At 40.2% G+C, this 14,308-nt stretch overlaps 1 protein-coding gene across 13 annotated transcripts in view; it reads left to right on the top strand.

The window, feature by feature from the left end:
• The window catches only part of TIPIN (TIMELESS interacting protein), a 37,757-nt gene that overhangs the window by 18,082 nt on the left and 5,367 nt on the right, over positions 1 to 14,308 (top strand). The window contains exons 1-7 of one of the 13 annotated variants that reach the window (XM_081511793.1): positions 5,346 to 5,390; positions 9,274 to 9,377; positions 10,958 to 11,086; positions 11,437 to 11,577; positions 11,694 to 11,772; positions 11,981 to 12,056; positions 14,165 to 14,287. In XM_081511793.1, the coding sequence (XP_081367919.1) occupies positions 11,445 to 11,577; positions 11,694 to 11,772; positions 11,981 to 12,056; positions 14,165 to 14,287 (411 nt within the window). In that variant the 5' untranslated portion in view covers positions 5,346 to 5,390; positions 9,274 to 9,377; positions 10,958 to 11,086; positions 11,437 to 11,444. Of the gene's footprint in view, positions 1 to 5,345; positions 5,580 to 9,273; positions 9,378 to 10,678; positions 10,835 to 10,957; positions 11,087 to 11,436; positions 11,578 to 11,693; positions 11,773 to 11,980; positions 12,057 to 14,164; positions 14,288 to 14,308 lie in introns of those variants that run through there. The other 12 variants (XM_081511794.1, XM_081511795.1, XM_081511788.1 and 9 more) reach the window with 12 other exon arrangements.

Here is a 14,308-nt window from a genome sequence, read left to right as displayed (position 1 = left end):
CCTTGGAGAAGGGAATGGCAATCCACTCCAGTATTCTTGCCTGGAGAATTACACGGACAGAGGAGCCTGGGGGGCTACAGTCCATGGGGTCGCAAAGAGTCAGACAACACTGAGTGACTAACACTTTCTTTTCAACATTCTTTATGCTTCTGTTATTTCTCTTATTTTAGGGCACTTTCCCATACATCTATCCAAATCCTACCTAATTCCAAGATTCTGGTCAAGTTCCAGATCTTTCCAGAAGATCTTCATCAACTTCTCCAGCTCTTGTTCATCTTTGCTTAGCACTTAACTTTTGGATTAAGCAAATCAGCATTTAACCACATTTTGTCTTCTATCATTTATAATCGGTCCTTGTAGGTTAGGATTCTTCACTGAAAATAACAGAATCTGATCTCAGTTCAGTTCAGTTGCTCAGTCGTGTCCAACTATTTGTGACCCCATGGACTGCAGCACGCCAGGCTTCCCTGGCCATCACCAACTCCTGGAGCTTACTCAAACTCATGTCCATCGAGTCAGTGATGCCATCCAACCATCTCATCCTCTGTCGTCCCCTTCTCCTCCCACCTTCAATCTTTCCCAGCATCAGGGTCTTTTCCAATGAGTCAGTTCTTTGCCTCAGGTGGCCAAAGTACTGGAGTTTCAGCTTCAGCATCAGTCCTTCCAATAAATATTCAGGACTGATTTCCTTTAGGATGGACTGGTTGGATCTTCTTGCTGTCCAAGAGACTCTCAAGAGTCTTCTCCAACAGTTCAAAAGCATCAGTTCTTTGGCGCTCAGCTTTCTTTGTGGTCCAACTCTCACATCCATACATGACTACTGGAAAAACCATATCTTTGACTAGATGGACCTTTGTTGGCAAAGTAATGTCTCTGCTTTTTAATAAGCTGTCTAGGTTTGTCATAACTTTTCTTCCAAGGAGCAAGTGTGTTTTAATTTCATGGTTGCAGTCACCATCTCCAGTGATTTTGGAGCCCCCCAAAATAAAATCTGTCACTGTTTCCATTGTTTCCCCATCTATTTCCCATGAAGTGATGGGACCAGATGCCATGATCTTAGTTTTCTGAATGTTGAGCTTTAAGCCAGCTTTTTCACTCTCATCTTTCACTTTCATCAAGAGGCTCTTAAGTTCTTCTTCACTTTCTGCCATAAGGGTGGTATCATCTGCATATCTGAGGTTATTGATATTTCTCCCAGCAATCTTGAGTCCAGCTTGTGCTTCTTCCAGCCCAGCATTTCTCATGATGTACTCTGCATATAAGTTAAATAAGCAGGGTGACAATATACAGCCTTGACATACTCCTTTACCGATCTGGAACCAGTCTGTTGTTCCATGTCCTCTTCTAACTGTTGCTTCTTGACATGCATACAGATTTCTCAAGAGGCAGGTCAGGTGGTCTGGTATTCCCATCTCTTGAAGAATTTTCCACAGTTTATTGTGATTCACAGAGTCAAAGGCTTTGGCATTGTCAATAAAGCAGAAATAGATGTTTTTCTGTAACTCTCTTGCTTTTTCGATGATCCAACAGATGTTGGCAATTTGATCTCTGGTTCCTCTGCCTTTTCTAAATCCCACTTGAACATCTGGAAGTTCACGGTTCACATACTGTTGAAGTCTGGCTCATTATTAGTAGTTTAAACAGAAAAGAAATTTATTAAAGGATATGGATGGATCCTAGAGTCTCTGAGTGGTCAGGAAATGAGGTTTGGCAGCTGACAGGCTGATGTCAAAACTGCTGTTCGCCTACTCTAGTGCAGACTCTACTGGTGCCACCACTGGGCAAAAGTGCACTTGTACTCTCACCACTGACACTGGACATATGACTACTAGCACCTCTAGCCTCACTGCCCTTGGAAGCTTGTTTCTTTTTTTTTTTTCCAGAATGGACTGCAAGCAGTGCCTCCATCTTCACTTCACCCTATTCTGACCTGAAGCCCATTTAGTTGCAGAGCTGGGGTACCCAAGACATATCTAATTGTGTGGGACTCTGAGAAGATGAGTTTTTCCCTGGCAAACATAGAAAGTATGTTTTGAAGGTTATCTTACCAATTTGGCTTATAACCTAAAACACATAACACTCAATAAATACCTGTTGATTTATTACTCTTCAATATCTTCCATTAAAACAATATCTTTGGAATCAGCTAATCTACACCTTTCGTCTTACAAAGGAGCAAACAAAGCAATAAAGTGATTTGATGGTGGTCAGACTTTTAGTTCTCAGTGGAGCTGATGTTATAGTTTGAGGATGATGTGAATGAATGTGTTAGTCGTTCCTCTGTCCATGGAATTCTCCAGGCAAGAATACTGGAGTGGGTAGCCATTCCCTTCTCCAGGGGATGTTCCCAACCCAGGGATAAAATACAAGTCTCCCACATTGCAGGCAGATTCTTTGCCATCTGAGCCACCAGGGAAGCCATAAAGTCCAGGAAAGATTCCCAAAGGTCTCATACAGTGATGTAATAGGTTTCCTGTGCTGAAATTGCTTACATGCCTTATTGTGAAAGTACTAGCTATTAATATTCTTAATATTTTTGGAACCACTCTAATTTTCCAGATTTGCAAAATAAAAGCATTAGTTTATTTTTTTTTTCTATTTTATTATCTGTGGCAGTCAACTAATTTCTCCCCAACATCTTTTCACCCCTTCTTCCACAGTAATAGAAACCCTGAATTTTTACTGGGCCATGGTCACCGAGAATAAAGTCTATATTCCCAGTTTCTTTTGCAGCTGTGTGTGGCCATGGGTTTACGTTCTGAATGTAACCAGACTTGTATGCAACTTCTGGGAAATGTTCTTAGAAATGTTGAGTCATGCCCTTCTCTCTTTCCTCCTCCCCACTGGCTGGAATGCAGTTGGAGCTGTAGAAGCCATTTCAGATGATGAGGTGAACTTGAGAATGGAATGCTCTTGTGGTAAAGCAAGAAGATAGGATACCAGTTTCCTGACACCATGGAGCATCATACCAACAATGAACTTACTACCTCCCAACTTCTTGTACATGAGAGACAAACTTTCTACCTTGTTTATTGTTATTTTAGTTTATTTCATTTATTTTAGCTTTTTTTCCCCTGTTATTTGTAGCTGGCCAAATCCTAATTAATAATCCCTGGGCTGGTCACCTTGATTATTCATCCTGATGCAGACCTGACTGGGTGATACGATCCCAACTTGGGCATGTTATGTACATGACAGGGGCATGTTGATGCTGCAGTCTTGAACTGGAGTCCTCAAGTACACAGCAGACCACTACTACCAGCCACTCTAGTACATACCTAAGTGATAAGCCCAAATAACACCAGCTAACTGAGAAGACACAGAGGCTTGGCTTTTTAAATTTGGTTTAGAAATAGTTCATGGTCTTTCAGTTTTAAAACATTTTTCTCATTTCTCTTGTTTCGAACCTCACCTCTGGACTGAGTTCCCAGCTTGCCAGAAAAACTTTTACACCCTATACTCAATCTTTGTTCTTTAATAGTCTACTTTTTCTTTAACACTTCATTTTTTCCCTAGCTCTTTCAAATAATTTTAATAACCAGGGAATGATTCAAAGTATGAAAAGAAGATTCAAACATCTTCCCTTTAAAGGGGATGCTACCATGATGGCCTCACAATAAGCATGATGAGACTGCAAGGGTCATAGAAAGGCTTCAGGGCTCACAGATTGGAGAGTTTGGTTTCAGAAAGTCTCTTGAAGCCTAGCAGGCAGCTGAAGAGACATGAAATTTTAATAGATCCTCAGAGAATGGGACATGGTTGCCTGGTCCTGAGCACCTTGAAGCATTTCTTTTTTATGTATTTATTTGGCTGCATTGGGTCTTAGTTGCGGCGTGTGGGATCTTTTGTTGTGGAGCAAGGACTCTCTTGTTGTGATGCTCGGCCTCATTAGTTGTGGCGCTCAGGCTCACTTGCATGTGGGATCTTAGTTCCCCTACCAGGGATTAAATCCAAGCCCCCTGCATTGCAAGGCAGATTCTTAACACTGAACCACCAGTGAAGCCTGATGAGTATTTCTTATCTTTTTTTCTTTTTTAATATTTATTTATTTGACTGCACCCAGTCTTAGTTGTGGCATGTGGGATCTAGTTCCCCGACCAGGGATCGAACCCTGGGCCCTCTGCTGTGGGAGCATGGAGTCCTAGACACTGGACCACCAGGGAGGTCCTGAAGTGTTCCTTGCTCGTGATGCGGTGTCAAAGTATTTGTCTGGGGAGAATGGAGCATGATGGGCTGAGCAGGTCTGTTGTTCCACAGGGTCAAGCTTCCTCAGCATGTGGACAAGGTGTCCCTGCTCATTGAGGTAATACTGGAGAAACCTGACCACACTGAAGCCAGAGTTTCCAATTCCATCTGCAGCTGCCTGTAACTGATGGCCTCATGTGTTTTCAACACTATTCACTTTTAAAAACACCAAACACTGGAGAAGGAAATGGCAACCCACTCCAGTATTCTTGCCGGGAAAAGTCCATGGACAGAGTAGCCTGGTGGGCTGCAGTCCATGGGGTTACATGACTGAGCACGCGTGCATGAGGGTGGAGGGAGATGGGTTGGTAGCAATAAACTGGTAGAACTAAAAAAAAATAAAAATAAAAAATAAAAACACCAAACAATTCTAAAAGTTTTAATGACATGGCCTATGTGAAAGCTATTTTTTTTTTTACATGTCTGGTGCAATTGCTAAGGAAAATGTATATCTAGTATTTCTCCTACGTGAAAAAGGACAATCAGACATTAATATGTCAGTGCCTTACAACTGTGGCAGTTACATTCACGTGGTGCATGCTCAGTGGCTCAGTGGTGTTCTACTCTTTGCCACCAGAGTTCCTCTGTCTGACTGTAGCCAGCCAAGCTCCTCTGTCCATGGGATTTTCCAGGCAAGAATAGGGGAGTGGGTTGTTATTTCCTCCTCCAAGGGATCCCGTGGTAGGCGGCTTCCTTACCACTGAGCCACCTGAGAATTCATGTTCAAGGAATTCTGTTAGTAAATCTGAAGAATTGGTAGTTTCTTACAAAATTCTGTTTGCCTCTATCCTTTATATTCCATCCACAATCCAGTTCTCTAAAAAACCTGAGATCTATTTCCAAAGTCTAAAGTGCATAGAGCATAAGCAACACGAACACCATACTAGCAAAGAAGTTACACTTCTCAGAGGAACTCAGGAAGGCGGATGCGGTGCGGAGGGCAGTAGTGCGATGGGCCGGACCTGGGAAAGGTTGGGTAGACATGGGTGGGCGGGACCTGGGGGAGGTGGGTCTGGTAGGCACCGCCCAGGGTGCGCGCAGATTTGGCGCCGAACGCCAAGGAGTCTTCTCGCGAGAGTTCGAAAGAAACGCGGTTTTTCGGCCGCGGGGAACTGTGCGCTTTTGGCGGCAGCGGCCCGAGCGAGGTGAGAGCGGGGCGAGGGGCCAGTGAAATTACTGAGCGGGGAGAGAGGCCGAGGTATCAGGCGGGGGAGCGGGGATGCTGGGCAGTCGCAAGGAGGGAGAGAGGAAGCAGGCGGACATGACTTGGACGTGGGCGGATTAGGACTGCAGGGAAGGGAGGCCGGACGGGCCACGACCTGTGCAGAGAGGAGGTCGGTGGGGACCAGAGCTGCCGCTTTTACTTCGTTTACGTTCGAGTCTGCCACTCTCTAAACCAAACCTTTTAGTGGAAGGGAACGTATGTCAGATGCATCTTTTGCATCTCCAGCTTCTGTACCGCGATTTCTAAACTCAGGAGGCGTCCTGTGAATGTTGAATGAATACGGTTGAAAGAGGGGAGATTGGAGAAGAGTGATAGGATGGGAAGTTTTGTGGTTTTAAGCCTGGGTAGCAAAGAAGGTCATGGAGTCAGTTTGGTAGGACTTCTGGCGACAAGGTCTTCCGTTTTGATAACTTAAAAGTTGAACGTTGGACACCTAGGACTGGGAATGAATTTGTATATTAAATATCTTTGTTACCTTCACTGCTTTGTGATTCTGAGGCCTAGAGGGGGAAGTGAAGAGAGCTTCATCAGTGTCTAAAAAGAGACTATGCAAGAAACTGTCGTATTCACTACCGGTTTACTGACAAGTCCCACTCCGGGCTTGACTAAGTTATACTTAATATGATTTGTGCCTTGTTACCTCATTCATAGCTCCCTTTTGGCCTCAAAGATGTGAACCACATTTCTTTCCAGGAGGCTTAACCAGATTGGGACTAAATATACTTTTTGGTGATATGAAACTAGATTATTTTAGGTTTGCCAAAAAGTTCTTTCTTTTTTTTTTTGTATAATGGCTCTAATAGCACTTAGTTGTCTTTAACTTAATTGAAAACAAATTTGTTAGATTGTATTGTGACAGCTGTCATATCAGCATGCGTTTAAAAAAAAACTTAACCAAAATTGGTGAATTTTTGTGTAGCCATTTTAATATTGAAGATGGAAGAAAAAAGCATTTTTGGCATATTATGCTTTATTATTTTAAGAAAGGTAAAAATGCAACTGAAACTCAAAAAAAGATTTGTACAGTGTATGGAGAAGGTGCTGTGACTGAGCAAAAGTGTTAAAAGTGGTTTACAAAGTTTCATGCTGGAGATTTCTCGCTGGATGATGCTCCATGGTCTGGTAGACCAGTGAATAAATGGAGACATTGAGAACAATCAACATTATACTGCATGGGAGATAGCTGACATACTCAAGATATCCAAATCAAGCCTTGAAAATCATTTGCTCCAGCTTGGTTATGTTCATCGCTTTGATGTTTGAATTCCACATAAGTGGAAAAAACCTTCTTGACCTTATTTTTGCATGCAATTCTTTACTAAAATGTAACAAAAAACCTTCCATTTTTAAAACTATTTGTTATAGGCAATTAAAAATGGATATTTTTATTAAAAATGGATACAATAATGTGGAATGGAAGAGATCCTGGGGCAAGGGAAGTGAACCATCAAGCACACCAAAGGCCTGTCTTCATCCAAAGAAGGTGATGTGTATATGGTAGGATTGGAAGGAAGTCGTCTCTTATAAGCTCTTTCTGGAAAACCAAAGGGTTGATTCCAACAAATACTGGTCCCAATTTGATGTTCATTCGCTAAGTGTTGTCCTGCTCTTTGTGACATCATGGACTGCGGCACGACTGGCTTCCCTGTCCTTCAGTATCTCCTCGAGTTTGCTCAAACTTATGTCCATTGAGTCGGTGATGCCATCCAACCATCTCATCCTTTGTTGCCCCTTCTCTTGCCCTCAGTCTTTCCCAGCGTCAAGGTCTTTTCCAATGAGTTGGCTCTTTGCATCAGATGGCCAAATTATTAGAGTTTCAGCATCAGTCCTTCCAATGAATATTCAGGGTAATTTCCTTTAGGATTGACTGGTTTGACCTCCTTGCAGCCAAGGGACTCTCAAGAATCTTCTCTAGCACAGCAGTTCAAAAGCATCAATTCTTTGATGCTCACCTCTCTTTATGGTCCAACTCTCACGTCCGTACCTGACGACTGGGAAAACTGTAGCTTTGACTATATGGACCTTTGTTGGGAAAGTGATGTCTCTGCTTTTTAATAAGCTGTCTAGGTTTGTCATAGTTTTTCTTCCAGGGAGCAAGCGTCTTTCAATTTCATGCCTGCAGTCACTATCCACAGTGATTCTGGAGCTCGAGAAAATGAAATCTGCCAGTTTCCATATTAGACCAGCTGAAAGCACTTAACAAAAAGCGTGTGGAATTAGTCAACAGAAAACAAATAGCATGCAAGACCACATGTTTCTTTTCTTTCTTTTAAAAACATTTATTTATTTAAAATTCATTTATTTTTAATTGAAGGGTAATTGCTTCACAATATTGTGTTGGCCTCTGCCATACATCAACATGATCAGCCATAGGTATACGTATGTCCCCTCCCTCTTAAGCCTCCCTCTCACCTCCCACCCCTCTAGGATGTTGCAGAGCCCCAGTTTGAGTTCTCTGAGTCATAAAACAAATTCCTGTTGGTTATCTATTTTACTAGTATATAATGCTTCCATGTTTCTCTCTCAATTCATCCCACCTTCTCCTTCCTGCCCCCCTCCTTGTCCATAAGTTTTTTCTCTATGTTTGCATCTCCATTGCTGCCCTGCAGATAGATGCATTACTACCGTCTTTCTAGATTATATATATGCATTAATATACTATATTTGTTTTCCTGTTTCTGACTTCACTGTGTATAATAGGCTCTAGATTCATCGACTTCATTAGAACTGACTCAGATGTGTCCCTTTTAATGGCTAGTAATATTCCATTGTATATATGTATCACTTGTTTCTTTTATCCATTCATCTGTTGATGGACATCTAGGTTGCTTCCATGTCCCAATTCTTGGAAATAGTGCTGCAGAGGACACTGGGGTACATGTGCCTTTTTCAATTTTGATTTCCTCAGAGTATATGCCAAATAGTGGGGTTGCTGGGTCATAGGTCAGTTCTACTCCCAATTTTTTGAGGAATCATATTTTCCATAGTGGCTGTATCAGTTTACTTTCCCACCAGTAGAGCAAGAGGGTTCCCTTTTCTCTACACCCTCTCCAGTGTTTATCGTTTGTGGATTTTTTGATGATGGCCGTTCTGACCAGTGTGAGGTGATACCTCATTGTAGTTTTGATTTTCATTTTTCTAATAATGAGCAGTGTTGAGCGTCTTTTCATGTTTTTATTAGCTATCTGTATGTCTTCTTTGGAGAAATGTCTGTTTAGGTCTTTTGCCCACTTTTTGATAGGGTTGTTTGTTTTTCTGGTATCATATATTTCTTTGATAATCAGGCAAAAACTGTTACAGCTTGGCTGGGAAGTTCTGATTCATCCACCAGACATTGCACCTTCGGATTTCCATTTATTTTGGTCTGTACAAAATTCTCTTAATGGAAAAAAAATTTCCATTCTCTGGAAGACTGTAAAAGGCACCTGGAACTGTTCTTTCCTCAAAAAGATAAAAAGTTTTGAGAAGATGGAATTACAAACGTGCCTTAAAAATGGCAGAAGGTAGTGGAACAACAGTGAATACGTTGTTCAATAATGTTCTTGGTGAAAATGAAAAATATGTCTTCTATTTTTACTTAAAAACCAAAGAAACTTCAATATGACCTTTAACTGCCTTTCCAGTTTTGAAAATCTATGGTTGATAACTTTGTTTTGTGTTTATGTACTTGTTGTCTTGGAAATTTAGAATTGGAGAGACTTTGGAAATCATCTGGCTCTAGTAGTTTTACAGTTTTGGGGAAATTTTGAAATTCTTCATTCCTGCATTCAACAATTATTTTTTATTATTTTTGTTTTTTTTAGTGGCTCATTGCAGTTATTAATCCTGCTAGATGGAAATTGCAAGTGTCAAGTATCATTGCCATCAGAACTCTCCCTGTCCAAACTCAGGAACTGAACAGATTCAGGTAACTTTTTGAGATATCTTTCTTCCATGAACTCTCCTGTTTGTTAGCCAAAACTCAGGAATCTGATAGATTGGGATAAAGCATTACACCACCCATGACCTGAACTCACTAAAAGTAACTCTCAGTATCTGAGTTCAGTAAACATGGATTTGGATAGTGAAGATTCTTGGGCTACTTGTTCTGGCAGTGAAATGAGAAAGATCAGTTGGTCACTTCAGTTCCTCTCTGGGCCCGACACTTTGTTCTCTTCCTCCAGGGTTCCAGCCTTGCCCTCCAAGAGTCCCTTTCCTGTCCATTTCCCTCTTGGCCATATTTGAAGTAGGCATTGGGAGGTGTGCTCTCCTTTGGGGCTGTAAAGCTGCCCAGGTTTTCTGCTAGTTCAAGTTGGGAGGGCCAAGATCAAGAACTGTTTCTCCAACAGCAGCTGTGTGTCAGCTTTGGGGACACAGTGGAGACCAAGGACCCGCCTTGTCATTGCCCTGTTAGGGCTGCAGTCTCCTACGGGAGACAAACAGTAATCAAATAATGACACAAATAGAACCTGCTATTGGGTCTGGGTAAGTGCTATGAAACTACTGCTTGACATTTTGAATGCTTATTATAGAGGATTTAATTTAGGAAAATTGGGGAAGATTTTCCTGATTTGACAGTTGAGATCTGAAAGGGATGAGGAGTCAGAGAAGAGCCTTTGTAAAGGTCTAGTGGCCTGAGGGATAGACAAAGCATAGAGAATGGTGTGAAGTCTGTAGAGAAGTAGGAAGGTGCAGAACCCTGCAGGGCCTTAGAGTTTTGTCATTATCCTAAGAGCAGCAGAAAGTCATTGAAGTGTTTAGGCCTGGTAGTGATGTGATTAGCTTGACATTTCCAAAGGTTAGTTAAGCTGTAATACGGAAGAATGGAGTGAAAGGGCAAAATGGATAGGAGTAATGGAATAATCCAATAAATGTTAGGAAGTAGTTGTGGAAATAGAAATGGCAGGCTCAAGGAATAATCTGGAAGTAAATGGACAGGGTAAGTAGGATAGGGGAATGAAGTACTAAGGGTGACTTGCAGGTTTCTGACTTGTGTAGCTGGATTGGTGTCATTTACTGAATGGGGAAAATTTAGAAGATTGGTTTTATACATGTTAAGTTATAGATGCCTTTGAAAAATTTTAGAGCTGTAGAATGAGAAGTAGGGATTTAGAGCTCAGATTTGATGCTTATGTAGAAATAAAAAATTAGTAAGTCATCTATAAATCAGAGTCATGTGCATAACTGAGTGAAGAGGGCCTAGGATGAAATCTTGGATACTTATTAACCAGGTTAGAGGAAGATGAATCTGCAGAAATTTAGGAGGCGTGTCCAGGAAAGGAAGAAAACCAGGTGAGTACTATGTTTCAGAAGTCAACAAAAATACTTTTCCAGCAAAAGGAACTGATCAAAAGTGTCAATATTTCTGAGAAGTCAAGTGAGATGGTATGAAAAGCATTCTTTCAAGTTACCAATCAAGAAATTATTTCCATTTCAAGGGAAACTTTACTAGAAAGCCAATATGTAAACAGTGTTTATATTTTTTCCTTTTTTGGCCCCACTGCACAGCTTATGGGATCTTAAGTTCCCAGAGCAGGAATTGAACCCAGGCCCCCGGCAGTGAGAGCACAGAGCCCTAACCACTGGACCACCAGGAATTCCCAGTAATAATTTTAAAAAGCTCTGGTTGGAGTGGAGGTGAGGTTCTTGTACCCTGCCTGTTTCACCCCATTTGGACCACAGTTTGAAACCCTCTGAAAAGTTAAAATCATTTTATAATGGGGAAACTCAACAGTTAAGGCAAAATGTTTCACTCGAACCCAATATAGTTATTTAGTAGTAGGCTGTCCATTAGAACTCGGTTCTTCCAGTTTCTAACTGGGGTTCTTTTTTCTGTAACTGTTATATTCTCCACTTTGTTTCACGATGTGTGAGTTTGAAATATGGTTTAACTGACTGAAAAACATGCATTTTGCTGCAAGTGGAACTTTACTGTGTAATAGAAAAACTGCTTGTATGAATAAACGTTTTACTCTTTTTTTCCCTAGAGGAAAAGATGCTAGAACCACAGGAGAATGGCTTGATTGACCTACCAGATTATGAGCATATAGAAGATGAAACTTTTCCTCCGTTCCCACCTCCAGCCTCTCCAGAGAGAGAAGATGGTGAAGGTGCTGAACCTGAAGAAGGTCCGTGACACCGAATTGGTGTCCATGTTCAGCTATCCCTCTGTCAGCTTACAAAAGGACACATTTTATAAATGAGGCTTAAATAAGTAATATTAAATCTTGGTATATTTCACCAGAGTCAGGGAGAGGAGTGCCTGTTCCTGTACCTCCGAAGAGAACAGTTAAAAGGAATATACCCAAGCTGAATGCTGAGAGGTACATTTACTATTTCCTTAAACATTTATACTTTTCTTTCCATCATCTCTTCCCTCTTATGTTATAAGCTTTTGGTTGGGATGATTTTGGGATCAGACATTTCTAAAGGCATTTTTTTCAGTTTAACATAGTATTTTTTTCTTCTGGTCTTGGTTTGGCCTTGATGGCTTTAGAAAACTTGAAATTTAAAAATACTTTCTATTCACAGATTAATTTCAGAGAGAGGGCTCCCAGCATTGAGGCATGTGTTTGAGAAGGCAAAATTCAAAGGTAAAGGTCATGAGGTAAGAAATGTCTGATTTTATTTTAGACCTTTGTTTCTTAAAATACTGGTAAGACTGTGTGCCCATTATCGTGTTCTCAGGAATCTTAGAATGTTTCACAGATACTATCATTAATCATCATATTTCTTTAGAAACTCTGACATGTGGAAAGGACATTGAAGACACCTAGGGACTGTCAATCTCTGCGCAAGTGAACATTTAAAAATTTCTTGTAGAATGCAGATATAATTTTTTTGCAGATGATATCTTTGTAGAGCTTTGTAATAATTTAGGAAGGATTTTCAAATATGTTCTTAAATTATCAACCTCTGGGGTAGGTGTTGGTCCCATTATGTAGTGAAGGAAACTGAGTTTTAGTTTTAAGCTTCCACTGCCAGTGGTTAAGAGCAGACCCTTGACTTTTGTTCCATGGACCAGCTAGAGGAACATTAATACAGCATGAGCATGATTTTGGTGTGGCGTTCAGGAGAGTTGGAAAGAGGGAAGTGACTGGAGGCAGACAGTAATTCAGAGGCTATTTCACTCCCAGGGGAACAAAGTGAAATAGCCTAGATAGGATATTAATAGCAGGGGGATGAACAACATATAATACTTGGAGGTAATTGGGAGGTACAGAAGTAAAAATCCCCAAATTTTAAACCTAGGAGGCTGAAAAACCTGTATTACATTTTCATAGTTTCGGTGGACAGTAAGGAAGAATATAAGCCTGTGTTCTTTTTTGCCACAAAACTAAACCTAAGTCAAAATATTTTAAAACCATGCCCAGCTCAGTTAATTCATTGCTCTTATCGAAATTTTCAGGTAGTAATGATAAACTGGCGCTTTGAATCTGTGACATCTTCATCATTTTCATAAGTACTTTGTTAAGATAAATAAACTGATATGAAGGATAAATATTTTGGATTCCTTCAATGAGTGAGGGTGAGCTCTGAGTTTGTCTAGTCTTCTACACTTTGCCTTTGAAAATTCTTACTGTTTTCTCACAAAGTTGAATCACTGATGCCTTTTTTCCAGATATGATTTGGGACTTTACACTATATTTAGGTATGTCTCTTCTCTGTCCCTTGGGTCTAACATGACATTGTGAGGTGGCTGATCAACAACTGGAAGATGGTCCTAGGTGGTTGAGCCTTTGAAAGAACTTTTATCTTTATCAGAATGGGAACAATAAGACATTATGTTCTCAGTATTACATATTGAGTTATTGGTAGAGTTGATTGTTTTAACCATGAGCTTATTAGACAAGATCAAATACCACCATCACAATAATAGTGGACATTTGCGGGCTTGCTTCGTCTCAGGCACTTTACTTGTATTACCTAATCCTCCTAACAAGTATATAGGTGTGTATAATCTCATTTTATTCATGAAGAAAAATTACAAAGGTAAAGTGATTTGTTCAAAGTCACACAGCTATTAAGTGGTAGAATTTAGATTTGAATCTATGCAGTCTGATCCAGAGCTTTTAACCACTCTCCTATTTTAAAATTCTGTAAGAAAAAAAAAATTTTATGGTAAAATCAGGAATTTGAAACTTTTTTCATTACTCTGGTTTATTAAATTTTGTTTTTCATTAAAATTTTTTTTTAATGTTAAATTGAAATTTCAAATGCAGAGAGGTACTGTGGTCTGAGAATGTTTGCCCTTTTCTTGCTGGTCTTCAGTACTTTGCCCTTGGAATTTCTAAGTATATTTGCACAGAGCTGATTCTCAGTGCTTTCTTCTCTGTGTATGATTTTTAGGGTCCTGTCAGTTTGTATAGTTATTTCTAAAAGATAGCCTTGTCATATTTTATTAAATTTACTTTCAAGTATTACTTCATGGTCCTGAAAAGACACCTGATTATCTTTTAACTTTTATTAAGTTTTCATACTAGGTTTCTTTTTTCCTCTGATTTTTAAAGCCTACTGCAGGTTTTAAACCAACTGCAATCCTCTAAGCCCTTAATACATACTTTTCTTCTTAAAGTTTCTTCCAAAAGTTTATTAACCTTATAGATACAGAAGGACACCAGTGACTTTGGTACTACTGTTCAATTCTGAAATCTGCTGACAAGGTCACTTGTGAGAATGAATTTTCTATTTAGCATTTTTATTTTTATGTGCCAGGCTGAGGACTTGAAGACACTAATCAGACACATGGAGCACTGGGCACATAGGCTATTCCCTAAACTGCAATTTGAAGATTTTATTGACAGAGTTGAATATCTGGGAAATAAAAAGGAAGTTCAGGTAGGTGTTGAGATTATTATG

The sequence above is a fragment of the Giraffa tippelskirchi genome, chromosome 7, assembly GCF_054371585.1.
Source record: "Giraffa tippelskirchi isolate mGirTip1 chromosome 7, T2T-mGirTip1v1.2.pri, whole genome shotgun sequence".
Classification (NCBI taxonomy): domain Eukaryota; kingdom Metazoa; phylum Chordata; class Mammalia; order Artiodactyla; family Giraffidae; genus Giraffa; species Giraffa tippelskirchi.
Note: the sequence above shows the minus strand (reverse complement) of the source record. Positions and strands in the feature narration are given on the sequence as shown.